This window comes from Capsaspora owczarzaki, assembly GCF_000151315.2.
Source record: "Capsaspora owczarzaki ATCC 30864 unplaced genomic scaffold supercont2.7, whole genome shotgun sequence".
Taxonomy (NCBI): domain Eukaryota; class Filasterea; order Ministeriida; family Capsasporidae; genus Capsaspora; species Capsaspora owczarzaki.
In genome coordinates this window covers 644,356-670,300 of record NW_011887298.1, presented here as the reverse complement: position 1 = coordinate 670,300, position 25,945 = coordinate 644,356, and the positions used below count along the sequence as shown (strand labels likewise).

General features: G+C 54.2%; 10 protein-coding genes across 10 annotated transcripts; 8 read left to right on the top strand and 2 right to left on the bottom strand.

Annotated features, from left to right (window-relative positions):
* Positions 1-95: 95 nt before the first annotated feature.
* CAOG_08808 (hypothetical protein) lies at positions 96-4,019 on the top strand. The gene is made up of 8 exons (XM_011272146.1): positions 96-163; positions 709-1,926; positions 2,056-2,383; positions 2,488-2,677; positions 2,769-2,983; positions 3,085-3,266; positions 3,361-3,573; positions 3,725-4,019. Exons 2-8 carry the CDS (start codon positions 724-726, stop codon positions 3,881-3,883), a joined length of 2,490 nt encoding a protein of 829 aa, XP_011270448.1. The 5' UTR covers positions 96-163; positions 709-723; the 3' UTR covers positions 3,884-4,019.
* On the top strand, positions 4,010-6,467 carry CAOG_08807 (hypothetical protein). The gene has a single exon (XM_011272145.1). The coding sequence runs from the start codon at positions 4,113-4,115 to the stop codon at positions 6,333-6,335; it is 2,223 nt and encodes a 740-aa protein (XP_011270447.1). The 5' UTR covers positions 4,010-4,112; the 3' UTR covers positions 6,336-6,467.
* CAOG_08806 (hypothetical protein) lies at positions 6,424-7,994 on the top strand. Its single transcript, XM_011272144.1, has 3 exons — positions 6,424-7,012; positions 7,113-7,628; positions 7,728-7,994. The coding sequence occupies exons 1-3, from the start codon at positions 6,541-6,543 to the stop codon at positions 7,907-7,909; spliced, it is 1,170 nt and encodes a 389-aa protein (XP_011270446.1). The 5' UTR covers positions 6,424-6,540; the 3' UTR covers positions 7,910-7,994.
* Positions 7,942-9,456, bottom strand: CAOG_04699 (prohibitin protein Wph). The gene is made up of 2 exons (XM_004347396.2): positions 9,299-9,456; positions 7,942-8,772 (listed from the first exon to the last, which is right to left on the bottom strand). The coding sequence occupies exons 1-2, from the start codon at positions 9,384-9,386 to the stop codon at positions 8,054-8,056; spliced, it is 807 nt and encodes a 268-aa protein (XP_004347446.2). The 5' UTR covers positions 9,387-9,456; the 3' UTR covers positions 7,942-8,053.
* Positions 9,457-9,785: 329 nt separating this feature from the next.
* Positions 9,786-13,394, top strand: CAOG_04698 (alanyl-tRNA synthetase; the record flags this gene model as incomplete). The annotated part of the gene is made up of 6 exons (XM_004347395.1): positions 9,786-10,466; positions 10,587-11,050; positions 11,178-11,446; positions 11,598-11,840; positions 11,932-12,575; positions 12,717-13,394. The coding sequence occupies 6 exons, from the start codon at positions 9,786-9,788 to the stop codon at positions 13,392-13,394; spliced, it is 2,979 nt and encodes a 992-aa protein (XP_004347445.1).
* A 298-nt stretch (positions 13,395-13,692) lies between these two features.
* Positions 13,693-15,525, top strand: CAOG_04697 (thioredoxin domain-containing protein). The gene has a single exon (XM_004347394.2). The coding sequence runs from the start codon at positions 13,710-13,712 to the stop codon at positions 15,333-15,335; it is 1,626 nt and encodes a 541-aa protein (XP_004347444.1). The 5' UTR covers positions 13,693-13,709; the 3' UTR covers positions 15,336-15,525.
* A 14-nt stretch (positions 15,526-15,539) lies between these two features.
* Positions 15,540-17,496, bottom strand: CAOG_04696 (hypothetical protein; the record flags this gene model as incomplete). Its single annotated transcript, XM_004347393.1, has 4 exons — positions 15,540-15,596; positions 15,850-16,759; positions 16,930-17,081; positions 17,188-17,496. The coding sequence occupies 4 exons, from the start codon at positions 17,494-17,496 to the stop codon at positions 15,540-15,542; spliced, it is 1,428 nt and encodes a 475-aa protein (XP_004347443.1).
* Positions 17,497-19,100: 1,604 nt separating this feature from the next.
* CAOG_08805 (hypothetical protein) lies at positions 19,101-20,369 on the top strand (the record flags this gene model as incomplete). The annotated part of the gene is made up of 1 exon (XM_011272143.1): positions 19,101-20,369. The coding sequence occupies one exon, from the start codon at positions 19,101-19,103 to the stop codon at positions 20,367-20,369; it is 1,269 nt and encodes a 422-aa protein (XP_011270445.1).
* Positions 20,370-21,487: 1,118 nt separating this feature from the next.
* On the top strand, positions 21,488-22,750 carry CAOG_08804 (hypothetical protein; the record flags this gene model as incomplete). Its single annotated transcript, XM_011272142.1, has 1 exon — positions 21,488-22,750. The coding sequence occupies one exon, from the start codon at positions 21,488-21,490 to the stop codon at positions 22,748-22,750; it is 1,263 nt and encodes a 420-aa protein (XP_011270444.1).
* Positions 22,751-23,592: 842 nt separating this feature from the next.
* On the top strand, positions 23,593-25,945 carry CAOG_04695 (Sh3yl1-prov protein). The gene is made up of 2 exons (XM_004347392.2): positions 23,593-24,085; positions 24,877-25,945. Exons 1-2 carry the CDS (start codon positions 23,722-23,724, stop codon positions 25,608-25,610), a joined length of 1,098 nt encoding a protein of 365 aa, XP_004347442.1. The 5' UTR covers positions 23,593-23,721; the 3' UTR covers positions 25,611-25,945.

Here is a 25,945-nt window from a genome sequence, read left to right as displayed (position 1 = left end):
AGAAGAAAATCTCTCAGAGTTTGGATTTGTTTGGAGTCGAATCCGAAGTCGCTCTGTAGTGTTGTTGGAGCTCAGTAGTCTATCAGTTGTTATTATTTCTCAGATCGTTTTTTTTTGTGTACAGTAGCTCAGTCAATCTCTGAGTTATTCTGCGTTTCGTATTGTAAGCCAACACTCACGCGCTCGGTCGCTCAGCCGTTGACGATCCATTCAGCAACACCAGAAGTACCAGTACTTGTAGTAGTAGTAGTAGCAAGTAGTAGTCATCGTCGTCGTACTCGCATTCGTATTCGTATTCATTGTGGAAGCTCAGAATGGCGAATTCGCGGAAAAAAAATGAGGAAATTGAAGACGTCATTGAACGGAAGCGTCTGAACGGCGACACAGAGTCAAAACGACAATTCAATGGATGAAGCGATGAAGACGGAGAACAAAAAATGATTGAACGAGGTCGCGGGGGGGCGGGGGGAGAAGAGGCTGGCGATGGAAGTGGGGTTATGGGGATGAAGGGGAACAGGACTCGACGCGTCCACTTGAGCACTGAAGCCCCACAAGTGTCGGAGGTGATGTTGGGCGTATGAAACTTTGCCAACTGACCATTTACGGGATGATGGGGTGGTGGGTGGATTGGGGTGCCTCTGTGTGTGTGTGTGTGTGTGTGTGTGTGTGTGTGTGTGTGTGTGTGTGTGTGTGTGTGTGTGTGGATAGAACAGTGTCGAGCAAATGGCAGACCGTAATGCACTGATCACCCAGTTCATGGACGTGACCAACTCGTCCGACCGGGCGATGGCCGAGAGCCTGCTGGTCGCATTCAACTGGGACTTGGATGCTGCGATTGCAATGGCGCTGGGCGAGGAGGACGCAATCATGTCGTCGGAGAACAGCTCGACGTCCGAGCAGGACTTTGCCCCGTCGTACGATCCGAGCAGCGGCAACAGCCGGTTCCAGCAGCTGTACCAGCAGGAGCAGAAGCACGACACAAGCAAGCTGGACGCGGAAATGCGCCGACTCGGGCTGAAGCCAATCTCGGACGAGGTCTATGACATGCTCGATTCGCGTTCGGATCGTCCTGTGAACCGACCTCAGCCGCAGCCCCAGCCCCAGCCCCACCCGCAGCCTCAGCCGCAGCAGGTGCAACAACCACTACAACAACAACAGCAACAACCGCAAGGTCTGGACACAAACCCAAAGGCTCCTCTAGTGCTCGAACCGCCAGTGCGCACCGCACCCAAACCATCATCGCACAGAAAGCTGAGCGACGACGACGACGATGATGACGATGACGAGGATGATTATGGCAATCGCTATGGGTACTCCGGGCGTTCAGCAAACTTTGTGCGCCCTCCGGCATTTGGCGCCCTCCAAGCGGCCCCGTTTATGGCGACCCAAGGAAAGTTGCTCAGCGCTTCGCAACCTAGCAGCGCAAGCCCCGTTGTGCGCACCGCCTCACCGATGGACGGTGTGCATGTCCATTTTAACGTGAATTGGCACGAGACCCCGTATCCCATTCAGCTGCAGGCCTCTCGCCCTTTGAAAGACCTGCGAGCGGAAATTGCTCGCTTGACAAGGCTGGCCCCAGCCAACCAGCTGCTCATTGGGCTTGATGCCGGTCCTGAGGATGACAACCGGCCGCTCGGACAGATCCTTGGTGCAGCGCGAACCCGAGATATCTTTCTGGCAGATCGTCGCGAGTACGAAGGCGGGTTGGAGGATACACATTCGCCGGTGCTGATTGACAGTGATGACGACGAAGAAGCCAGCGAAGTGCTGACCACTGTCACCTACAATGGGCAAGTGATTGAATTGCACGTCGTCGAGTCCCAAACTGTCGGTGAAATGAAAGAGCAACTGGAGAGCAGAGCCAACGTTGCGTATCCCGACATTGAGCTGACTGGCTGGCCCCGAGGACAGCAACCTACCGATAGGGTATGGCGGTTTTTGTTGTGACGATCGTGCAGTGTTGATTGCGAGTGCTTTTCTTGCTTCGACTCACTTCCTTGTTTCCTCCAAAATGTTTGCAATTTTTCTCGGTCGTTTTGCCACTCAACTCTCCAGACAACCATCAAGTCTCTCTTGCCTCCTGGGCAGTCAACACTGGCGCTCACACTTGTCAATCGCTGGAACAATAGTGGCGATTCGGGCCGGGATGCTCGGCCACGACGCGTTCAAGCAGAAGGGTCTGCACGCAACGATGCAACGAGCGCGTCTCCTGTCGTTGAGGAGCCCGATTCGGATAGTGAAATTGATGTCTTTTACGAACCAGCGGATGAGGCTGACAACGACGAGGATGATGCTGAGGACCAATACGAAGACGACTCGTTGTTTGACGACGCTTTTGACGCCGATGGCGTTATGAGCGACCCAACTTTGTCAGAAGTTCCTGGTAAGTCGTGTTTTCGTTTTCTTTTTTTCTGGTGCACAACATTTGGACAGCTTTGGCACAAGTTCTGACTGACGGCCGTTTTGTTTGTTCGGCGTGGCGCGTAGATGCGATGGACGAAACTGTCGCCTGCAGCGAATTTGTCGACAAGTTTGTTGAGCGGTTCCACACAAAAGTCCAACCCGTTTTCTTTGTTGGCTCGTTTGGAGATGCACTGCGAGAGGCGACCAAGGAAGGCAAATGCCTCTTCTTCTACCTGCATTCGGATACGAGCGCTGAGAGCAACGTCTTTTGCAGGTGAGACCGACGCATCGTTTGGGTTTCGGAGATGGTTTTGAGCCTTTCGGGTCGAGGTTCTGACTTGTTTGATGGTGGTTGCTCGGCGTAGCCAAGTTCTGTGTGACGAAGCGATTGTGCGCTATTTGACCGAGAACTTTGTCATCTGGGGCTGGGACAACACGACGGCCTCTCGCCAACGACAGCTTCCCCGCATTGTTTCCCGATTCGGCACAATCGATGCCTTGACTAACATCGAGCACTACCCGCACTGCTTTTTGCTTGCTCGAGTTGCAGGTTCACTCCACACCCTCAATATTGTGAAAGGTAGGTGTCTACTTTCCTTAGCCTTTCACTTTCTTGCTTTCTTGCATGTTTTCGGGCGAAGACGAGAAAAGACTCAATGTTTGCTGTTGATTCACTTTTAGGCTTTGTTCCTGTTGAAGAGCTCTACACCAAGCTCTTGCAAACTACGGAAACGTCGGCACCCATGTTGCAGGAGGAGGCCACCAAGGACCGTGCGCGAAACAGTGAGCGCTTGGCTCGCGAGGAGATCAAGATCGAGCAAGATCGCCTTTATCGAGAGTCGCTCGAGCAAGATCGTCTGAAGGTAGTCTTGTTCCGTCGCAAAAGTTTCTGTGAATGTTGCGCACCTGCAGCCAGTAGGTGGCTCACTTTTTTTTTCGGTTTATATCTCAACTCAGGAGCTTGAAAAGCAAAAGGCGATCGACGAACAACAGCGGCTTGAGGCTGAAGCGCACCAGCAGGCCGAGGACGAGCAAACGCGCATTGCCATCTTGATTTCCACCATTCCACCCGAGCCTGCTCCAGGATCCAGCGACGTGGCCACCTTCCGCATCCGAATTCCCGGCGGCGATCCAATCACCCGACGATTTTTGGGCTCCACTCCGATTCGAGTACGCCGGCTGTTTTGTTGTTGTTGTTTTGGTTTTTTTTTTTGCGAGCAGTCACCGCTTTCATCCATTTACGGGTCTGGATGATTCTGTTTGTTTGTTTTGATTGACTGATCGATTGTTTGTTTGTTTGTTTGTTTGTTTGGTTGAGCAGACTCTCATCAATTTCATCGAGACGCAAGGCTTGAGCGAGAAGGACTACCGCATCGTTGCCGATCGCCCTCGTCGCATTATCAATGAAATGACTCCAGACATGTCCTTGAAGGAGGCCAAGCTCTTCCCTCAAGAGACCCTTCATGTTGAAAGCCGCTAACGCCGTCAATTGAGTTGTTGGTTTTTGCAGCATTTTGTTGATTCTCCATTCTTCCAATTTTTAACTCTCCATCCATTTTTTGTTTCCAAGCACGCTATTCCTCGAATCTGAGCTCACTCTTTTGAATCATATTCTGAGAGCAAACCACCTGACCATAGCAAACTGAGCTTCTTTTGTAGTCTTTCTTATTGGTAGTCTCACTGGGTGACCGTTCGCCCGCCAACCAACCATGTCGTTCGCTACTCACTTTCGTGACAATCTAGTCGAGTCCGCGAGCGAGTTGCGCCGGTGGGGTCGCAGGAGCACCTCACGTGCGTCAAGGCGTGGGAGGCGCGCACTCGCGGCCGCCGGCGCCAAGCTCCAGACCCTGCCGCGCCAGACGGCGTCCTACATTGGCGACTCGACAATGTTCTACGTGCGAAACCCGGCGACGCTGCGGAAGGAGCTGCTGTCTGGGCTGACGGTCAGCGTCCTCCAGGTGCCCGAAAGCATCTCGTTCTCCTTCCTCGCAGGCATCAGTCCGAGGGTCGGTTTTATATCTACAATGACGCTGGGATTTCTGGACGGACTTCTGGGTGGGCAGCCAGCGACAATCACGGGCGCTGCGGGTGCGCTCGCCGTCGTTCAGATGCGCTACACTGCTGCCGGCGGCATCTGGGAAGACTATCCCGAGGCAGAGCGACTTGGCATGCTGTTCATGATGGTCATCATGTGTGGCGTATTCCAGCTCCTGGTGGGGTTGACCGGCCTGGCGAAGTTCTTCAAGCTGGTCCCGGCGAGCGCCATGATTGGATTTCTGAACGGATTGGCCATCAACCTCTTCCGTGCACAGCTCGACGTCTTTCATTCGTGCCAGCTTCCAACATACGAAGAGTGCGCGCGACGACAAGAGTACGGCTGGATGAGCCTGAGCGACGCCGCGACCTGGCTTGTCATTTTGGAGATTGTCATCTCTGTCGTCATCGTGGTGCTCTTTCCCCGCGTGCCGCGTCTCGGTCGCCTCGTGCCCAGCACCCTCATTTCGTTAGTTGTCGTCACCTTCTTTGAGCATATCATCAACCGCACTCTCATCGGCTTGCCGGTCCGGACGGTTGGCGAAACTGCCTCCGTCGCTGGGGCCCTGCCTATCTTTGCCCTGCCGACGCTAGGGTCAAACCCAGACTGGCATAGCATTGTACTGACGGGCTTTATTCTGGCCGTGGTCGGCTTGATGGAGTCTGTGCTTGCCGTGCACGCCGTTGCAGAGATGCTTCACATTCAGCCCACGCCGTGGCAAGCGACTCAAGAGTGTCTTGCCCAGGGCTTTGGCAATGTGATTTCTGGCCTGACGGGCGGCATGGGCGGGTGTGCCATGCTCGGACAGTGCTTTGCCAACATTAACAATGGCGCACGCGGTCGGCTTTCGTCCATGACCTCGGGCATCTTTATGCTCATCATTGCGAACGGCTTGAGCTTTGCGATTGAGCTGGTCCCTGTGGCGTGCCTGACTGGCGTCATGTTTGTGCTTTTCGTCCACACCTTCCACTGGCCGACCTTTTCGCACCTCATCCGGCTCCCATGGGTCGATTCTTTCTGCATTGTGCTCGTCACCGTCCTTGCTGTTGTGATGGACCTTGCCGTCGCCGTCGCAGCTGGCATTGTCTGGTCTGCGCTGGTTTTGGCCAACAGCAACGGGAAGCTTATTCGCGCTACGCCTGTCGTCGTCGAGCCCTCGACCGACCGTCACGCGTCGTCCAACGGGAATCATCCATCTCAGGAAAGTGCAGCGCCCGAGTCCAAACTGAGCACTAGTCCCCAAACCACCGAGATGCACCTTACCGCCTCCACTTCCACCACTTCTACCAACACCATCATCAATGTCGCTGAATCGCCGCAACAAAACCCCAGCTCCAGCGAAGAAGTGCGAGTGTACGCAATCTCGGGACCCTTGTTTTTTGGATCCACCCAAGCTTTTAATTCGCTCTTCAACATTGCCAGCGACCCAGCGACCGTGGTGCTAGACTTTTCCGCATCACTTGTTTGTGACTTTTCAGGCGTCAACGCCATCCATTCGCTGGCCAAGCGGTATCGACATGCCGGGAAACGACTGATCTTGCGAGGCTTTAATGAGGCTTCCCGACAACAGTTGAGACGGTCCAAGCGAATGCTCAAGCGGATGGTCGAGATAGAACCACTGGAATGGGATCAGGACGATACGGTTTCCATGACTTCGCTCGAAGTGTCGCCTGCCGATCGCACAACTGTTCGCGCTCGACCACACCACAATCCACACCACAATCCGCACCACAATCCACAGCACATTTCCGATTTAGAACTTCTCAACCCGACTGTGATCGAGGATTCGTCCAGTGATTCCGACACCAGCGACGATGAAGCGTCGCCCGAGGAGGACGGTCAGATTGAGCTCACTGACAGCTTTTCCAACCCCCAAATTCGGGTTGTCTCTGAGTGATTCTACGATGCATCCAATCCTCCGTGCAACTCTTTACTGTCCGTCCGCTGTCATCCGTGACAACTCAAAACCTCTTGTACATTAAAACAGAAGCACCCATTTCGGGCATTAAAGAGCTAGCAACGACTTGCCAAACTATGATCTCAATTCTTCCTACATCCATCCATCTATTCTGTGCTCAGTCTTGGTCCTGTCGTCCGTTGTCATGTCAGTCGGGCGAGTTCTCATCGCCTCAGTCGTTCTCAGCGCCCAGCTCGAGCTGGCGAGGCGAGCCGTTGTCGCCCTGTCCCGAGACCCAGCCCTCGCGCTTGGCTTGCTTTCATTGGCAGCATGGGGCTCGCGCACACTGCCCGGGACTGCGCTGCTCCAGGCGATCGCGGCGCCGCTCGGTGCCGTTTTGGCGCCAATTCGCGCGCGATTCTCACCCAGCACAGAGCCCGATGCTTCCCGACCGGCGTCCGCCATGGACCGTCGATTAATGTTCGACATGTACGACATTCAAAGCTCAAAGAGGGCTCTCCTCAACCTGCGACCGCCCACTGAGACGTGGATGAATTTCGGGCTTTGGCCCAGCGCGAGCGCACTTCCGCCCAGCTATGGTCTACGCGAGGCCTGTGAGGCTCTGGCAACGCTTCTTGCGCATACAGTGGAGCTGAATAGTCAAGACACATTGCTTGGTAAGATTTCGAGAAGCCTTACAAGAAGCGAAATCTCAACTATTGCTAACAACTCTTGGTTTTTTTTTTTTTTGGCTTGGCTCAACCCTGGCTCTGTCAGATGTTGGATGTGGTTGTGGAGATCAAGATGTCTTATTTGCCAAGACATTTCAACCAAAATCCATTCTCGGCGTCGAGATTGCACCGTCGCAGGTCGCACAGGCTCAATGTCACATTCAACGCCATGGACTTGAATCCAACGTCCAAGTCGTACAGGGGTCTGCGGTCGACTTGGCGGCTTCTTGCCGCGCTGCCAGGCAATTCTCAGTGGTGCTCAGTCTCGATAGTGCCTACCATTATGCTTTGCGGCGCGATTTCGTGCATGAGGCCTTCCGAGTCCTTCAGCCGACCGGTCGCCTCGGGCTTGTTGATATTTGCGTGACAGACTCTTGGCAAGAGACGCTCTGCTCTCCAGCATTCTCAGCTCGTTTGTCGCAGATAATGTTCCGACTAGGATGCAAAGCCGCGGCCATTCCGCTGGCAAACATGGTTTCCCAGACCGAGTATGCCTCTCAATTGTCGGCCGCGGGGTTTGAGGACGTGCACATACGAGATATTTCCGACCAGGTTTTTGAGGGTATGGTTGATGGGAGATGCAGCCGAATATCCAGTGACAAAGCAAATGAAGCGCCAATTTTTTTCGTTTTTGGTTGTTGTTTTCATCGTTGTTGATCAGGCTTTGCCAGACACATCGAAACTACCGCGGAGCAGCTCGCCTCGGTTACGCGACCACTTGACTGGATTGGATTTCGTCTTGCGGCGCGACTCATGCGGTTTCTCGGCAACAAGCGAGTGGTTAAATTCATTGTCGTCAAGAGTGTCAAGCCTGCGACGAGGTCTGGGTTGACAGGACCATGAAGCTCTTATGCATTCTTTATCTATTCATCTGACCTATATATTCAATTTGTAAAAACTGTATTTTAAGCAAAAGGATGAAGCAGAGCAATACATTTTTTTGGCTTTTGCCCAATTCTGTTTAAGTTGATCGCTCAACTGGAATGTTCATGAGAGTGCCGTTGCCGCTGGGAAGGTATACCACGTTACGCGAGCGCGCGAGGGTGGCGCTAATTTCCTTGGCAGCGTCAATCTTGCGCAGCTCGACGAGACCGGGGCCGGACTCTTGCAAAGCGGGTGGCAACCCAGCTCGGCAGCCTTGGAGTCACCCTCGGCGCGGATGATGGAGGCAAGCTTGTTCTGCTCTGCAAGCTCGACAACAAAGCGGGCACGCTCGGCGTCCTGCTGGGCGACCTGCTTCATTTCGACGGCTGCGGTGAATTCCTTGCCGAAGGCAAGGTGGGTGATGGAAATGTCGTCAAGGAGAATGTTAAACTCGCCGGCACGCGATGTGAGGTGCTCGCGCACGCGGGCCGAGACAGTCTCGCGTTGTGTGATGAGCTCGCCAGCGTCAAACTGCGCGACAACCGACTTGAGGACCTCGTTGGCAATCGAGGGCAGCACAACCTCGTCGTAGGTGGGGCCAAGCGTCTTGACAATGTGGGGCAGCTGGTCGATGCGCGGTCGGTACAAGATGCGCAGGGTAATGTTGACGTTCTGGAGATCCTTCGAGCCAGTCACGGTCGGGATGGAGCGGGGCTGCGAGCGCACGTCGAAAAAGATGGGCTTTTGCACGTACGGCACCTTGAAGTGCGTGCCTTCTCCAAACACGTCGGGCTTGATACCCGCGAACTGATCCAAGATGACAGCGCGGTGGCCGCCCTCGACTGCCAAAAGCATCAAAGTTCAAAGTCCCCCACCAAAAGTAAGTGTCAATGATCCAGCAGCAAGCCTGAACGATTCCCCCAAAAAAGCGTTCCTTGATGCGTAATGTACAAGTTCATTTGTTGTGTTCGTGATGACTTTGTTGGCCTCGCTCGTCGTGCTGCAAAGCAGAGAGCAAGTCGAGATCTCTCTCGACCACTTCCCACCAGCCACTCGCTCCCTCTCCCTCTCTCGCGGTTTGCTCCGTCCAAGAGCGGTCCTGCTTCCCCATTCCCATTCCCTAATCCACCCCCCACCCCCACCCCCAACGCGCCTCTGTCCGGCACTGTGTCGCTTGTGCAGAAGAGCACTCGAAATCGCCAAGACAGCTCCAGAAAGCCGTCTTCCCTTCGCTTCACCCAACCACCCCTCAACCAACCAACCAACCCCCGCCTTCCAAGGCTGGCCTCCGTTCTGCTGACATTGTCCAGACAAAAAGACTCAACGAACGCGGAAGGCGGGGGGGGGGGGTGAAGAGCGTCCTTTTACCGTTGAAGAGGGCGGTTTGAGCAACGCCGCCAGCAATCGCAAGGCCGAGGCCGAGCTTCATGATCTTGTCAACCAACGCTGCTGCCATGTCTGTTGAAAGCGACTTGATTGAGACTTAACAGAGGGAAAGGGGGAGACTTGTTGGAGAGAGGGAAGAGCTGTGAGGCAAAGCGACAAGCGACAACGGGTCAGTCAACATGCAATGCAAGGACAGCAAAAAACAAAAGCCGCTCAGACAAGCTCGTATTACAAAATAAAAAGACTGAGGAAAATGGAATGAATGAAATTGGCAATGTATTGATAAAGACAGCAGCTCGCTTTGTACTGCGATGGCTGCTGGAAATGCATTGCAGTTGGACCGACCGACTGCAAGAAGCCCAGTGATTCAATCATGAATGCTCAATCCTCGATCGACAGTACCTGTCATCTGATAGTGTATATGTGCTTGCTTGCTTAGTCCTTGTTTTTCTTTGGGTTACTGTAACACATGCTGGCGACAAGGCAGTTGTTGCTGCGATTCCAGTCGCATCCATCATCGCGCTGCTGCTCATGGCTGTCGACGACCACGGCTGCAGCGTCGTCTTCTGCTACTGCTGCTGCTGCCAACAATCATCATGCTGCTGCCAGCAATCATCATGCTGCGACGGATGCTGCCGTTGGCCGTCCGCGGTACATTGCCGACAACGACCAGCGCTCCTCTACTACCACTACTGCTGCTGCTGCTGCGACCAGCAATTCGGCTGCTGCAATCCGGCGCGACTTTGTGCAGTACTTTGTCGACCGCGGCCACGAGCACGTCAAGTCGAGCTCGCTGGTGCCGCAGAACGATCCCACTCTGCTCTTTGTCAACGCGGGCATGGTCCAGTTCAAGGATCGCTTCCTCCATCCACGTGCCAGCAGCAGTGGCAGGCTTACAAGTGCCGTCTCTGTGCAAAAGTGCATGCGCGCAGGTGGCAAACACAACGATTTGACCAACGTCGGGTACACGCCGAGACATCACACCTTCTTTGAGATGCTGGGAAACTTTTCATTCGGAGGCTACTTTAAGGAAACTGCCATTCCGCTGGCCTGGGACTACCTCACAGCCCATCTCCAGCTGCCGAAGGACAGGCTCATGATCACTGTATACGAGACGGACGACGAATCGTACGCCATTTGGCGCGACAAGGTAATAAACAGGGGGCCAATTTCGGCGTTGTTATCCTGTAGTGTTGTTGTTCAACCATGTTTGGAACTTCTTTGACGCCAACTCCACTTGCAAAACCGCTCGCGTTTTGGCGCGTCGCAGATCGGTGTGCCGGAATCAAGAATCTGGCGCCTGGGCGCCGCCGACAACTATTGGTCGATGGGTGACGGCCCGGGTCCTTGCGGTCCGTGCACAGAAATTCATTTCGACCTGCAGAACGGACTAGATGCGCGCGACCCGGAGCGGTACATGGAGATTTGGAATGTTGTGTTTATGCAAGAGCAAAAGGTGGCAAGCTCCAGCGGACAACTGAGCCTCGCCCCGCTCGAGACCAAGTGCATTGACACTGGCATGGGTCTTGAGCGTCTTGCGCGTGTGTTGCAAGGCAAGGCAAGCAATTTCGAGATTGACAGTTTGGCCAGCCTCACCGCCGCCACCGCAGCAGCAGCCTCAGCCGCTTCTCAAGCATCCGGACAATTGGCGACGCCGCCCACTGCCTTCCTTAACATCGTTGCCGACCATGTTCGCGCAGCCTCCTTTTTGATTGCTGATGGTGTCATTCCCAGGTGAGATTCGTTTTTTTTTTTTTTTTTTTTTTTTTTTTGGCGGGCCGGTTTGATCGCGATTTTGGCTAACATCCATCCCAATCCGTGAATCCTTCTTCTTCTTCCTCCCCGCTGCTTGCCATCACAGTAACCTTGGTCGTGGGTATGTTCTTCGTCGCGTTATTCGACGAGCTGCCGGCGTGGGCTTGCAGATGGGACTGAAGAAGCCCTTCCTTGCCGACCTTGTCCCCGTTCTCCTCGCGTCCACGGATCCAACCTTCTATCCGGAAATCTTTGCGCGACAAACGGAAATTTGCGCCATTCTTAAGCAGGAAGAGGAGGTCTTTTCTTCCGCTCTCCACAGCGGCGTGAGCATGCTGAATTCGGAAATTGACGCTGCTGTGCAACGCAAGCAAGGTACTGTCCGAGTGTTTGATGCGACATGTTGAGTGTTGGAGTTTCTCGAGTGATCTTCCCCCCCCCCCTGGACTGGATCGATTTGTTTTCCCTTCACTTTTGGGTGATTGTTTTTGTTTTTTTGTTGTGTTTGTTTCGTTTGGATTTGCAGCCGTTCTTGCACCGGCAACAGTCTTCCGGCTCCACGAATCTCACGGATTCCCAATCGACCTGGCGCGTATTATTTCAACACAGCGAGGCGTCTCCTTTGACGAGCAAGCCATCGAGCAAATGGTTGTCGACAATCGGGAAATGACGCGTCAGCGGTCGCGTGCCACTGGCTCTGCCGCTTCCCTTCTCACCAACGCAAACTCCAAGCAGGAGACCACACAGCTGAAAGAGGCCATTGTGTCATGTAAGGCACTGGGACTTCGGTCTTTGTCTGTTTGGGTACGAGACAGCCGAATCGCCAAGCTGTTCTCTCGGTGTTCATAGTACCATTCTAGCAATGTCCGAGTCGCGAGACAGCAAGGTCAAGCTGGCCGTCGTGGACCAATCTCCATTATACCCTGAGGGTGGTGGCCAAGTTGGCGAAACAGGCGATGTGCTGAGCAGCGACGGCTCGACGCTGCTTGGTGTGGTCGAGACCACCTCCAAGCCAGCTGGCGACTTTATCACCATCCGTATTCGGCCAGCCGATTCGGATGTCGATGGCACTGCATTTGATTCGATTGCTGCTGGAGGCAAAATCCAACTCCGCTCGCACGCGTCGCTTCGCCACGTCATTTCAGCGCACCACACGGCGGTGCACATGCTCAACGCTGCGCTTCGCAAAATGTTTGGCACAACTGTCGTGCAAGCAGGCTCGTTGGTGACTTCACAGCGCCTCCGATTCGATTTTACGCACAAAGCCGCGCTCTCGGACGCTCAGGTCGAGCAGCTCGAAGCAGCCGTGAATGGCATTGCCCAGTCGCGACTTCCCGTGCAAACGGAAGTGCTCCCATTGGCAGAGGCCCAGCGTCGAGGCGCCATTTCCATGCTGAACGAAACGTACAGCGAAAATGTCCGCGTCGTGAAAATCGGCGACGTGTCCATGGAGCTTTGTGGCGGTACCCACGCGTCGAATTCGCATTCGGTTTTCCCCTTTAAGGTGAGTGGGAGTGGTGGCGGGGGGGGGACGCGAACGGGGGGGGGAGAGAGAAGAAAGCCTTGTGAGAATCTTGTGCGTTTTGATCAACGGACTGACTCCTGACTGTTGTTGTGTTCCATGTGCCACACCAAAAAAAATCAGATTGTGGCGCAATCCAGCGTCGCAGCAGGCACACGCCGCATTGAAGCTGTTGCTGGCGAGACGGCCATCACTTGGCTGGCAGGCCAACAGCAGGTTCTTGGCCGAATCGCCCGAACCCTCAAGGTGGAGCCAGGTCCAGGCGTCGAGGATGCCTTGAACGCATTGGTGCAGCGCTTGAAAGATCAGACCAAGGCGATCGATGCGGCGATGGTCAAGCGTGCCAGCTCGCCGTGGAATGAGGCGCAAGAGCTGAGCGGCTTGCTTGCGGTGGCAGATACGACCGCCGTGTCTGTTTCTTTCCGAATGGTGGACTCGAGCGAGCCCAGCAGTTTTGCCAATGTTCGCGCAGAGAGACTGGCCAACGCCCTTCAGCCAACCGTCGTTCACGTTGTGATTGGAAGCGACAATTCGATGGCGGTTGCCATTCCTGCAGCTCCGCAACTCCAGAGTTCCACTCCTTCTGCCCCATCGACCACTCCACTCCGTGCTAGTGCGCTCTGGAAGTCACTTGCATCGGTGCTTGGTGGCGGGAAAGGTGGTGGTAGCGACAATTTGGCGACTGGTCGTTTGTCCGCTCAGCCGACTTTTGACGAGCTCAAGGCCAAGCTTTCGCAGCATTCCCAGCCATGGTCTGGCGCGACGTCGCACCAAGCGCGCTGGGTGATTCCATCCAAGTGAAGAATCAAGCATGATTTTCCGAGTTCTCCGATGCGTTTTTCGTGTATTTCACTGAACACATCTTCCCATCATTCTGAGCAAAACACAACAAACTTGATTGAATCTCTGACATTGGTCTCCTCTCATCCCCCCCCCTTCCCGCACCCTCTCAATAGTTTCAATAGAATAGATTCAATAGAAGATCGATCCATACAACAATAGCAGTTCATTCTATTCAATAGTTTCAATAGAATAGATTCAATGGAAGATCCAAACAACAAAAGCAGTTCATTCTATTTTTTTTTTTTTTTTTTTTTTTTTTTTTTTTGTTTCCCAATGCCTTCTTCTGCTTCTCGAACGCTGCTTTTGCTCGCTGCGATCGCCGTGCTCGCACTCGCGTTGCACTCGCCGAGCACCCACAACGGAGATCGCTTCAGCCTCGCTTCGTCGTCTGGCCGGGCGCTGCTTGCTCGGGCCGAGGAGGCTGCTGCTGCTGCTGCTGGGGAGGGCAACGCGGAGGAGCTCGCGGCTGTGCGACAGGCACAAGAGGAGGCCGTCAAGGTGGCGCTGTCCGAGCACCTGCACGAGGTCGAGCACAACGAGGAGGACGAGGACCACATGCGCCGGTTCCACGCCGAGCGCCTGCACGCACGCCGCAAGACGCGCCGCACGGACGGACCAACGCTGAGCAAGGACTCGGTCAACCAGCTTACGACGGCAACGTTCGACGACCTGATTGACACCCGCGAGCTCGTCCTGGTCAACTTTTACGCTGACTGGTGCCGCTTCTCGCAGATGCTCGGGCCAATCTACGAGGCGACGGCGACCCACTTGGGCGCGACGCCGACAGGCGACCGGATTGTCCTGGCGCGCGTCAATGCAGAGCAGGAGAAGGCTCTCGCGATGCGATTCAAGATCAACAAGTACCCGACACTCAAGATCTTCCGCTTTGGCAAGCTGCTGCGGAAGGAGTACCGTGGCGAGCGAAGCGTCCCCGCGCTCGTCGACTTCCTCCAGACCCTCCTCATGCAGGAGCCCCTCACCCGCTACAACACTGTCGCCGAGTTCCAGGAGATCCAGCGCACCACGCCAAAGCAAATCTCGGCCGTCTTCCTGAGCGAGCGCAACGAGATTCTCCAAACCTTCCGTGACGTGGCAGCTGACCTCAACGACGACTGCAAGTTCACCTACACGTTTAATGGCGAGGCTGCCAACGAGCTCGGCATGTCCTTCCCGAACGCCTACTTTCATGCTCGCGGCCAAGACAAGGTTCAGTTCAAGGGCATCTGGACGTACGTCCAGCTCAAGGCCTGGGCCCAGTCGCAGTGCGTTCCGCTCGTCCGCGAAATTACCTTTGAGAACGCCGAGGGCCTCACCGAGGAGCAGCTCCCCTTCTTGATTCTCTTCTACCACCCGGACAACCGTGCGCCCGTCGAACGGTTTACCAACATTGTGACCCAGCACTTTGTCGGCGAGCGCGCAAACTTTAACTACATTGTGGCCGACGGTGTCAAGTTTGCACACCCGCTTCACCACCTTGGCAAGCACGTGACCGATCTTCCCGTGCTTGCTATCGACTCGTTCCAGCACATGTACCCCTTTGAGAACTTCGACAACATTGAGAATCCCGACCACTTGCGCCAGTTCATTGCCGACTTCACTGCGGGCAAGCTTCACCAAGAGTTCCACAACAAGCAGCAGCAGCAAGGTGGCCAGGCGCATGGCCATGCCCATGGACACGATGGTCAACAGCAACAGCAACAGCAACAGCAGCAGCAGCAACAGCAGCAGCAGCCGCAAGATCAGCAGCAGCAGCAGCAGCAACAACAACAACAACAGCGGCAGGATCGCCGCGAGGATGGTTCTCAACAAGGCCAGCAGGACAAGAAAGTCGTAGAAAGCACATTCAAGAAGCTGCTCCCTAGCCGGAACCGTTATTCTTTGTTGCGTGACGAGCTCTGAACGAGGTTGTCTGGTTGCGTTTTTGTCAAGCTGTTTTGTTTGTTTTTGTTTGGGTTGGTTTCCCGTTTTGTTTGGAGACCGTGTTCGTTTGTCAACCAACGTGTGCTTGTTTGAACAACACTCCTGCACTTTGGCGTTGTCGTGTCGTCTTCGTAGATTCACGCCAGAATACACTCAGTCCTATCAAACAATCCTCTCGTCACATCACAGAATACTGCATGTTGCACGCTCATATGGCACATCCAAAACGTAAGCAAGATACTGTATAATTGCAACAAATCCATCATCACATGAATTGGAAAAATACAACAAGAGTGATAGCGACAACAAAGAAGGTGACGCAAGCACCCAGCGGTGTAAAGATACGCCACATTGGCGCCAACGCTCGAGTGGCAAGCGACTGAAGCCACGAAGGCACAACGGTGGGCCGCGCAACAAAGTGACGGATGGATGAGACTGCCCGACCAAGCCGCGATGCTGAGGAAGGAAGGGAAACTTCAAATACTGCACAGACGGGCTTGTGGTCGCTGGACCGAAGGGCGTGAATGCAATTGTATCTGAGGGCACGAATGCCATCCCCACGGAACAGGATGCGATCCGTCCAGGCTGGTGGGCGGAGCTTGCTGCTCGAATCGAGCTGGTCTGTGCCAACGTCAAAGCGGTAGCTTGGTGCAAAGTTGATCGGGGGCTCGACAAAGCCGGCGAGCACTCCAGAGTCGCGCCGCTGAATGTTCAGCTGATCCAGGGCGAGATAGGGGCGGAGAGCGACTGGCAACGCAGCGCCGGCAAGATTTCCGGACGACAGCGATCTGGGCATCAGAGACGAGATGCTGTTGACGGACAACAGTGACGACGATGCCGACGAGGAGGAAGAGGAGGAGGACGAGGAGGAGGAGGAGGACGAGGCAGGAGTAGAAGAAGATGACGATGCGAACAGAGTTGCAGCAGCAGAAGTGCTGCTGGACGGAAGTGGGCTCCTGGAACGTTGCTGGAGCAGAGAGAACTGCCGAGTGCGAATGCCAGCAAGATTGAGATTGTCAATAGCGCTCTGCACGCTCTTGCGGAGCTCGCCGGTTTCGGCAGTGTCGACTCGGTAGTTGAGATCGCCAAACCAAAACACGATATCGTGATCTAGAATGAGAACAGGCCGACTCGTAGGCCGACCCGACAAGCTATCCGGCAGGCTTTTGCTCCGTGTTTGTGCTGCAGACCCTGACGTTGCTGCGCTGGCTTTTCCGGACGCGAGCAGTTTGGCCGAATCGGAATCCGAGGCCTCTGCCGCGGCTGCCCGTTCCTGTTCGGAGAGTTGCACATTGAAGGTCAGACCGCTCAGAATGGCGTTGATGGCAGCATTACGTTGTGCAACGTAGCCTTGGTGGGCTGGGAGATGAGCATTCACAAAGCAAAACGAGACGTTTGCGATTCTGTGCAAGAGTAAATGAGAAGGAGTCAGCTGTTCGCTTCAACCCCCCCCCCCCCGGGGGGAGTCCCCCATCGTTCAACTCAAACTCAAATGGTCGCGACCTCAAAGTCGCGAAGACAGACATCGATTCGGGACCAAATGTCAAATGTCTTGAGCAGAGCACAAACTTACTCAAACCGCACGGCAACGCTGCCCTTGTTTCCGACGACGCCGCCCCAGCCGAATGGAGTATTGGCCACAGCAATGTTCGATACGAGCGAGAATGCAATCGAAGACGAGGCAAACACGAGCAGCAGCATTCCGCCCAGCCGTTCACGAGCAATCTGTCGACCAATTGCAACCATCAGAGCCAGCCAGCGCATCATCGCCATCATCGCCATATCAGCTGTGCATTTGCATGATATTGCCAATGATGATTCAATTCAATACCTGGGCATACGTCACGCTGGTCGGGAGGGCGCGCGAGACCTCCTTTGCCCAGAAATCCGCTGCAGACGAGCTGGCGAGCAGGAGCGACTTGACGGACATGTCGACCTCCTGGAGCCCGACGACGACCAGGTGCGGCTCGCTCTCCGTGGACTCGGCGTCTGCAGCGGATGCCGGCGTCGATCCCACGAGCGGCTCGCGGAAGAGCGCTTTGAGCGTGTCATCGCCAAAAACAATGCGCCGCTCGCCGACATTCCATGTGCCGACATACACGCGGATGGACGGCGGCTGCGGCTGCGACTGGGATTGCATCGTTTGATGAGAATGGCGGGGAGGCGAAGAGAGGGGGTGGGTGTTGTGCTTTTGGATTGAAAATTAAAATTGTACAGTATCAAAGAGGATTGAAGGCCTCGCGTTGAACTTGGACAAAACTCAGAGGCCAAGACTGAGATCATCAAGGAACTGAAGGAGTACTTTACAACCACCAAGTGGTCTTTCCGCAGCTTCATGGTTACGAACTGCCTTTGGAGTCAGCGCCACGCACTCACGCACTCACGCACTGGGGGGCACATGGCTACGCTAGTGCTTCACATGTTGCCCTTCGGGCTTAAGAACAACTCCCAAACAAACGGGTGCCCCCCTCTGATACTATATATGGGGCTGTTTTTTTAAAAAGGTAGAATCGCCATGTCTTTCACTCCCATCGCGTCGCTGAGCTCTGCAATTGTTTTCCCCTGCCCTGCAACCCCCGCCCGAGAGAGTAGACCATGTGTCTATGCCACTCGGTGCATCAGACCACACGCCGCTGTCCCGCCGGCGACTGTACGGCCGCGAGAAGGTGTGACGGTCAACGCAACCTCGTCGCAGCAAATCAGTGTCAGCGGGCTGCCACACCACATCAAATAATTCTTTAGATCGGAGATCGGGACAATGTCTGGTAGGGGCAGGAGGAGCCCGAAACTGAGAGAATGCATAAAACCAGTTCAGCCCTCGGTTGGGACATGCAAGAGAGGGTTTTTTTTTTTTTTTTTTTTTTTTTTTTTTTTTTTTTTTTTTTTTTTTTTTTTTTTTTTTTTTTTTGTAACCAAGTGTGCTGGAGCTAATCGCCCTCTACTGCGGCCCGATTATTGTTGGACAAGATGAACCCGCAACAGAATGTAGCAGTGGCACAGATTGAGGGCTGGGAAAAGCTTGGCTGAGAAATCACACCGCGACACAAACCGCTCCTTTTCTCGCTCCGCCCCGCCGCCCAACGCACTTCCGCTGCGCCCCCGACCCTCGAGCACACTGATGGCATGGTGTAAACCACACAATCAGAGCACCAGCGGCGGAAAGCGACGTAGGACACGGTGGTGGATATGAACGACATATTTTGGGGGGTTCACTCTACCTTTTTAAAAAAACGGCCCCATATTATTACAATAGGGGGCACCCTCTTTTTACAACTCCCATACTGCATTTTTACAACTCCCATACTGCCCCCATACTACCCCCATACTCCCCACACAGGCACCCACCCACAGGCGGACGCTTTTATATTCATGGTTTGGCGCAAGTGGAATTGGAAATTTTGAAACCGCCTTAAGAAATACTAAATGGATCTTGCTATTTACCAATGACCGCCAAGATGAAGAACATCCACAAGCATCTCGACCTCGCTGACAGTGAAAAGAGGGACGCAATTATCAAGTCAGTCGACCTCAATGCCAAGTCGCCAATGGGCTCTGGACAAACCGCCTGCCTTGTCAAAACACTCAGACCGCTTTGAAAAGCGGCACAAGAACGTCTTGGAAGAACAATGATACAAATCGAACGATGGTTTATTCAACTCATTATGGGTTGCCAAAGCTGAGAAAGATGATGACAGCGCAGTTTTTAGTTTCTTCTTCTTTTGTTTTTTCTTGTTTTATCCCGAAATGTCGGCTGCGGCTCCAGCGGCGGCTCCAGCTGCGGCCCCGGATCAGCAGCAGCCAGCTTTTCGGGGTGAGTTCGGTTTCATCGGCGGCGCGGTCGCCAAGGCGGTCTCCACCACATTTATTATTTTGGTTGTGGCGGCTTTCGTTGCTCGGCACGTGCTGGACGACAAGTACACGATCGCCAAGACCCACTCGCCCGAAATCGTTCAAGCTCGCATGCTCGCACGCTTCGAGGCCGGCTCCGTGATCCCACGTTTCGAGAAATACCACGTCAGTCGTCCAGATGCTATTGCGATGCTTCAAGGGGTGCTGCGCCCCGCGCCGCTGGAGGCATACACGGTCGTCGTTGGCGAAACAGGCTGCGGCAAGACCAGCGCCGTCCTCGACGCCATCCGACCCAACCGCACTGGCATTGTCTACCACATCGTCCGGGATGACCTCTTCGTCGACATATCGAAACGACTGGCCGAATCGCTAGATTTCGAGTTCAACCAATTCACCTTCACAGAAGGCTATTTGAAAGACCGTGGTGTTGAACTGCATGAAGTAACATCGGCAGCAGAACCCTTTAAGAGCTGGGTGTTGCTCAGTCTCAGTCTGAGGGACGTTGCGCAACAGTTCAAGACCAAGCACGGTCACCCTGCCACGCTCGTCATCGACGCCGTAGACATGATCGCCAAGCAGGGTCCAGCACTGTTGCATGTGATTCAAAATTTTGCCAAGTCGGCTGCTGACGAGCAGCTGCTCAATGTTGTTCTCGTCACCAGCGATGGTTCGACTCTGCCCGAGCTCGAGGAATCATCAGCGATGACCCGTGCTCGCGTTGTTGAAGTGGGTGATCTCACCGACGAACAAGCTGTCGATTTTCTGCTACATCGTGGCGTCAACGAGGATTCGGCCAAGCGCGCGGTTGCTGAGATTGCTGGCGGGCGTTTTGTTCTGCTCAATCGGGTCACGAAACAGCTCGGCAGAGGACATCAAGTGAATCAGATCTTTCTGGAGTTCCACATTGGCACTCGAGGTGCCCTGCGTCGACTTTTCGGCGACTTGGCGCAGATATCGCCTCCCGCGAGCAGCACCTTTTGTCGTCTCTGTCGAGGTGCTCAGCATGTCGATGATGTGGAGGAGGCTCTTGGTCGCGACCTCACCAAGAAACTTCTCGCCACCAACGTCAACATTCTCGCTTACCATCCCAACAAGACCTACACCCTTCACTCGCGCCACGTTCAGCGCTCTGTGTCTACCCTGCTGAACTGCACGAGACCGTAGGGCCGTCCCTTGTTTCTGGCTTCTTGAGCCATCTTCAAGCGTTCACCCTCTGCCAACGCTCGCTTTCGTGTGTTGCAATGCGTTCTCAGCATCTGTATAGTATCTTGAAGACGTCGCTCTGAGAATAAAAGCCAATTGTAAAGTTTATCGGCATTCTCGATGCTCGTTGAGCGGACGACTTGCTTTGCATGGGTGTGTGAGTGCAGGAGTGCCTGTGTCACCTACTTTTCTTTGGTAACTCCAGCATTGGATTGGGCTTTCTCACTTTCGCCTTCTTGTTAATCTCTGCAATGGTTTCAGGGAGCTCATTCACCCACTGTGTATCCAGTTCATCAGTATCATGCTCACGTACGTATTGGGGTAATAGAAGGGGACTCTCAATATGAAGCCGGTTTTGTTAAAAGTAAAGACTTTGCCATGTCCCCTTGACCACTATGTGCGCCATCCAGCGCCGCCACAACGCGCTATGTGATCAGTACCATGTATACTGCATGCCTAGGGCCACCAGAGTGGGCGGGGATCGCTCTAAAGGAGGGCTGTTTTCTGGCTTTTTTTCTGTTTTTTGCGTTTTTTTTTTATGATTTTTGGCGTTCTTCAAGGCATTGGTTTCATATGCGCGAGCGGGCCACTGCCCGCTCGGCATTTCCGGATATTCGTCATTCTGCTTTGCAATTCGTGTTCCGTAAGGTAGGCACAATGGAGCGCTTCAAAGAGAATGGAAAATTTCGGTCGCTCCGCGACGATCCGTCGCGTCGCCGAGCGTTGTTCATTGGAAAGTGGGTTTTGAGCTTGTCCGTCTGGGACCTGCTCTCCTTCGTGGTTGCAAAACAAGAAGAAAACATATTTAATGTACAAAAAAAAGCGGCGCGGCGCGCGGGGGGACTTTAGACGCTCGTTGGACGAGCCCCAAAAGAGCGGGATGAAAACGGGGAGAGTTGATCTTTGCGGTCTGCTCAGTCCTTTTCCCTGTGATCGTTCTTCGATCGCTCCGTACGTCCGCCCCTTGCTGTTCTGCGTACCGAGCTCCCATCCTCACGTTCTAGACGTCTTTCTGCATCAAACACAGGACAAACGCACGCACACGCGCACGCACGCATCGCGCTCCACATCTTCACAAAATGAGCGTTCCAGCGCCAGAAAATCCCGCCACAACCTGGTCGCCAATACTCACCGTCACCTTCGTGGTTGACGCCAAGCCCAGCCCGGCCGATCAAACACTTCAACTTGAGCTCCCCCCGCGAACGGACCGGCTCATGGTCCGCCATGTTACGGCGGCGCTCCCAGGCTTCATCCCGCCCGAACTCTTGACCTCGCCCGAAACCCCCATCATCCAGCTAGTCACGTTCGACCAAGATAACATCATGCGAGTGCAACATGACAACACAGCTGTGAAGACGTCGCAGCTCATGGCGGTTGTTTCCTTCAGGTGCAGCAAAAACAATCACGACCGCCGATCGTACGAGTTCTTTGAGGGACGAAAGACATGCAAGTCGTGCACTGATCGCAACGCCAGATATCGTAAAAAAGCTACTGCCAAGAAAGTTGCGTTGAAAGATCAGCAGTCGAGCGAGCCAGCCGAGGAGGCAGCCAGAAACGCTCCGACAACGAGGCTCACCGAGCTTGCCCACACCCGCCTGATGTTCAACGATCCGCAGAGCCTGGAGGACTTCTGGGAAAGCCAACAAAGTACAATCGACTTGCGTTTGAAGCACGACTACTGTCCTGGTCAGTCACGCAGGTCTCAGGTCAGAGATGAGATGGATTCGGCTTCGCCTGTTCTCTCTGCCCACGCTCCACATGATGCTGAAGACGACCTTGCTGCATCGTCCGTGTCTTCGGTTCCGGAAGCAGCTCAGCTCATCCACGCAGACGAGGTTTCCGAGTCCATTGATGAGGATGATCTCAACTCGCACCCAGGCACGTCGCCGGTTTACCTCACGCAAGATGAGCGGAACCAACTCAACCTCTGGTTCGAGAACCGACCCGTGCTGTGCTCAAGGACACAGCGCTTCTGGTGCTTCAATCACCGGTCAACGAGCAGCAAGGAGCCGTCTCCAGCTTCGTCGATGATTCAAGACCGATTTCTCGAATCATTGGACTTCACACACCCCATGCATACGCATCGACTCGACAACGACTTCCGCGTGCAGCCAGGATTAGGGCAAGGCTCGTGTACCTTTGCCATTTCGAAATCCGTCCTGGTTCAAGTAGACGGCAACAATCTGCGGTTTGTTGGTTGGAAGGTTTCTCTCGCCGGCCAGCACGATGCTCGGTGCACGAAGGGCGACTTTGCTCACAAGCAGCTGACGCATCGAATATTCAAGCATGGACATCTGATCTCGCATCCAAGCGCTGCGACGCGTGCTAAACATGCCGGTTGAGCTGTCTAGGGACCACGGTGAGGTGGGTCGCGCGCGCTTTGGGAACCGCACTCCACAACCCCCTCCGCCGCGCAGCCTACACTGAGTCTACCGTCATCCACGGACTACAGGCGGGGGTTTCAACGCACAACAACTCGGATTTTATTGGAGAGCGGACGGGACAGCGTCTCGTGACGGAGGCGATTTTGCAGCTTCATATTGGGAGTACTCTGCTGTGACCATTTCGGATGAATACAGTGACAAATCTTATTTTCTCGTTGACTATTGCCCTGACACCTAGTCTACGGCTGATATAGTATGCTGTAAACCCATCAAAAACGTTGCGCCCAGTTAGAAACCGGTTGAACTCGTTAACCGTGTATATATGGCCTCCAGACTTGGTTGGAGTAGACGAGACAAAGGCGCTCTTTTTGCCACCGCATACCCCACAGGTGCTGGCGAGCCTGGGTGTCCTTCCTCCCGTCACAAGCTGGCTACCAACGTCGGCAGTCTTCTTTTGACACTTTACACAAAATGTTTGACTCATTGTCCAATACGTGTAGATCTATATATTATCAGAGGAGGCACCCGTTTGTTTGGGAGTTGTTCTTAAGCCCGAAGGGCAACATGTGAAGCACTAGCGTAGCGCATGTGCCCCCCCCCCCACTCACGCACTCTAGCTCAAGGCTGAAATGTTTAACCTGCCCGCCGAATACAGTACTGTCCAGTCCCATGTTCTGTATCGCACTTTGGACACACTTTGTTCTTATCGAAATGATCCAGTCTCACCTTTGTCCCCTTGGACCGAATTTTCAAAAAGGACGAAAAACGCTCAAACAAGTCCAAAGCCTCAGTCTGATTTTTTTTCTTGTTCTTTTTCTCGCCCCCGTTTGTTCTGCTTTTCTGTTCCGACAGCAAAAGCACATACATTTTTTTTAACAAAAAAAGAGCGATTCACATTACGTTAAAAACTAGAACGCCGTCACAAAAAAATGCCAGCCGACTACGACGAAGAGGAGGGCCCAATGGAAGTGCCCGAGTACCTGCACAGTAAAGCACGCGCGCAAGTGTCGTCGCTAACCGTGGGAAACCCGGTTCCGGGTGCTCCGGCATCTGCGCTGGCCAGCAATCGCAACACGGACGTGGGCCCGACCGCCAAGGACAACCGCGGGGGCAACTTTGTATCCCGCAAGGTTCAACGCCACATTGACGAGTGCTCAGACACGCTCTCACGCTTCATTGCAGACGCTGTCGAGAACAAGGGCAACGTCGTGACCCTGTCGGCCCTGCAGGACTGCCTGGGCATTGTCGTGCTGATGGTCACCCGTGTCGCCGTGGGGATCTCTGGCCGAGGAGGTGAGTGCAAAAAAAGCGAAAAACAAACAGAAAATCACCAAAATCAGCCAAACACCGGACGGAAAACCGAAAAAAGCAATTGTAGTGTCGGCTGAGAGGTGGTTGTAACGTGGGGTTTGAGCTGTTTGGGCATGAGAGGAGAGTGCACTGATGCTTCGGAGAGCACGTTCATGAAAACGAGAGCTGGATGGGGGACAAGGCGAGAGGAGGAGGAGGAGGAGAAGGAGGACGGCAAACGAAATGCGCACACGAGCGGGTGATGTGGTGTGTGTTTTGGTGTTTTTTTTTTTTTTTTTTTTTTTTTCGAATTTCGAATCACTTTTGAGCGAATTAGCTCCAAAGAAGGGTGCAGAGTGAAAAAAATGATCGTGCTCGGTTCTTTTTTCATTTTGTTTGATTTTTACCTCATGTTGTGTTATTTTTATTCGAGCGATGTGCGGAGGCGGAGGAGGCTTTTTGGTTTCAAATGCAAGTTGTTGGTGCAACAACAACGCTGCCTGTTCTATGCCCCGTTAATGCTCACAGTTGATCCAAACCGTGCTTGGCATTCACTATGGAGACGATGGCCATCGCTTTGGAGGATGGATGGCGGCAGGATTGAGCGCAAAAGTGCTGACAATCGGACGGTCGTGCGTTCAACTTTTTTTGCTTTGATTCGAGCACTTTTGCTCACTTTGTCAAGCTTGCCCTTCACCCTCACACGGCACTTGCTCAAGCACAGCAAGCACCACCCAATTTTACACCCGAACTTACTTATACCAACCCTTCGCTTTCTACTCCCTCCTGAACAGGTCGCGGATTTGTCATTGCAAAGCTCCGCAACGGCAAGTGGTCGGCACCGTCGGCCGTGTCCATGGGTGGAATTGGTCTCGGCGTTGAGCTGGGCGGTGAGCGCACTGGCATGGTGCTCCTCCTGCACACGCAGGAGGCGGTGGCCGCGTTCTCGCGTGGATCGGTGAACTGCCTCGGCGGCAACTTTACTGCTGTCGCTGGCCACCACGGCAAGAACCTGGAGTCGGATCACGCGTTTGGACGACGCTCGTCGACTGCCCAAGGCACGGAGCTGTTCACGTACAGCCACTCCAAGGGTCTGTTTATCGGCGCCAGCTTCGAGTGGGCGCTCTTCCGCCAGTACATCAAGGGCAACAAAGCCCTGTACCCGTCGCTCCACCCCGACGAGCGCCAGTCGTGGGAAATCCTCGCCGGCCACGTGGCATCACCTCCGGCGGCGAACAAGCTCTACCAGGCGCTGACGCAAGGCTCGGCGTTGGTCTCGCTCGAAACCTGGAAACGCCGCCGTGCCAGCATGACCCCGCCCCGCAACGCGTCCACCACGCTCGCCCCGCTCTTCCTGGGCGAGGGCACGCCGCAGCGATACGCCGTCCAGTCGGATGCCAATGTGCGATATGGCGGAACCGCGCCGACCAGCTCGCTCGTCGCCTGGCCTGGATCGCGCCAAATCCAAAACACGGCGGGTGTTGTCCGCATTTCGCCGCACAAGACCGAGTATCGCGACGACTACTAAGTTTGGTTTTGAGCACAGCAGCGGCAGCAACCTTGTGTTTGATGTTTTGTGTGGAAATTTTTGTTTTGGTGGTGGTTGAGCATGCTGGTCTTTTTTTGTTTTTGTCTCCCTCCTCCGCCCTCCCACTTGATCCCCCCAAATCTCGTTGCACATCACTCACATGTATTGCAGTACAGTACGAGACCTGGATGCATGCGAAGAGAGAGGGGCGTGAGTGTATGAATGCGTGTGCTAGCACAAAAGTTTTGTCTTTGAAATGTAACCCGTCTTGTTTGCCGCCCTTCACTCCCAACAAAACTTCTCTTGTATTGGATGCACGCGTGATGAACAAAGGA

Bases quoted from the DNA above. Each gene is read 5' to 3' on its own strand.
- CAOG_08808 (XM_011272146.1), top strand. From the start codon at position 724: ATGGCAGACCGTAATGCACTGATCACCCAGTTCATGGACGTGACCAAC. The intron at 2,678-2,768 runs GTGAGACCGACG...TGCTCGGCGTAG, and splicing joins GAGAGCAACGTCTTTTGCAG to CCAAGTTCTGTGTGACGAAG. The intron at 2,984-3,084 runs GTAGGTGTCTAC...ATTCACTTTTAG, and splicing joins CACCCTCAATATTGTGAAAG to GCTTTGTTCCTGTTGAAGAG.
- CAOG_08807 (XM_011272145.1), top strand. From the start codon at position 4,113: ATGTCGTTCGCTACTCACTTTCGTGACAATCTAGTCGAGTCCGCGAGC.
- CAOG_08806 (XM_011272144.1), top strand. From the start codon at position 6,541: ATGTCAGTCGGGCGAGTTCTCATCGCCTCAGTCGTTCTCAGCGCCCAG. The intron at 7,013-7,112 runs GTAAGATTTCGA...TGGCTCTGTCAG, and splicing joins TAGTCAAGACACATTGCTTG to ATGTTGGATGTGGTTGTGGA. The intron at 7,629-7,727 runs GTATGGTTGATG...GTTGTTGATCAG, and splicing joins TTCCGACCAGGTTTTTGAGG to GCTTTGCCAGACACATCGAA.
- CAOG_04699 (XM_004347396.2), bottom strand. From the start codon at position 9,386: ATGGCAGCAGCGTTGGTTGACAAGATCATGAAGCTCGGCCTCGGCCTT. The intron at 8,773-9,298 runs GTAAAAGGACGC...TGCTTTTGGCAG, and splicing joins TCAAACCGCCCTCTTCAACG to TCGAGGGCGGCCACCGCGCT.
- CAOG_04697 (XM_004347394.2), top strand. From the start codon at position 13,710: ATGCCTTCTTCTGCTTCTCGAACGCTGCTTTTGCTCGCTGCGATCGCC.
- CAOG_04695 (XM_004347392.2), top strand. From the start codon at position 23,722: ATGCCAGCCGACTACGACGAAGAGGAGGGCCCAATGGAAGTGCCCGAG. The intron at 24,086-24,876 runs GTGAGTGCAAAA...CCTCCTGAACAG, and splicing joins GGGGATCTCTGGCCGAGGAG to GTCGCGGATTTGTCATTGCA.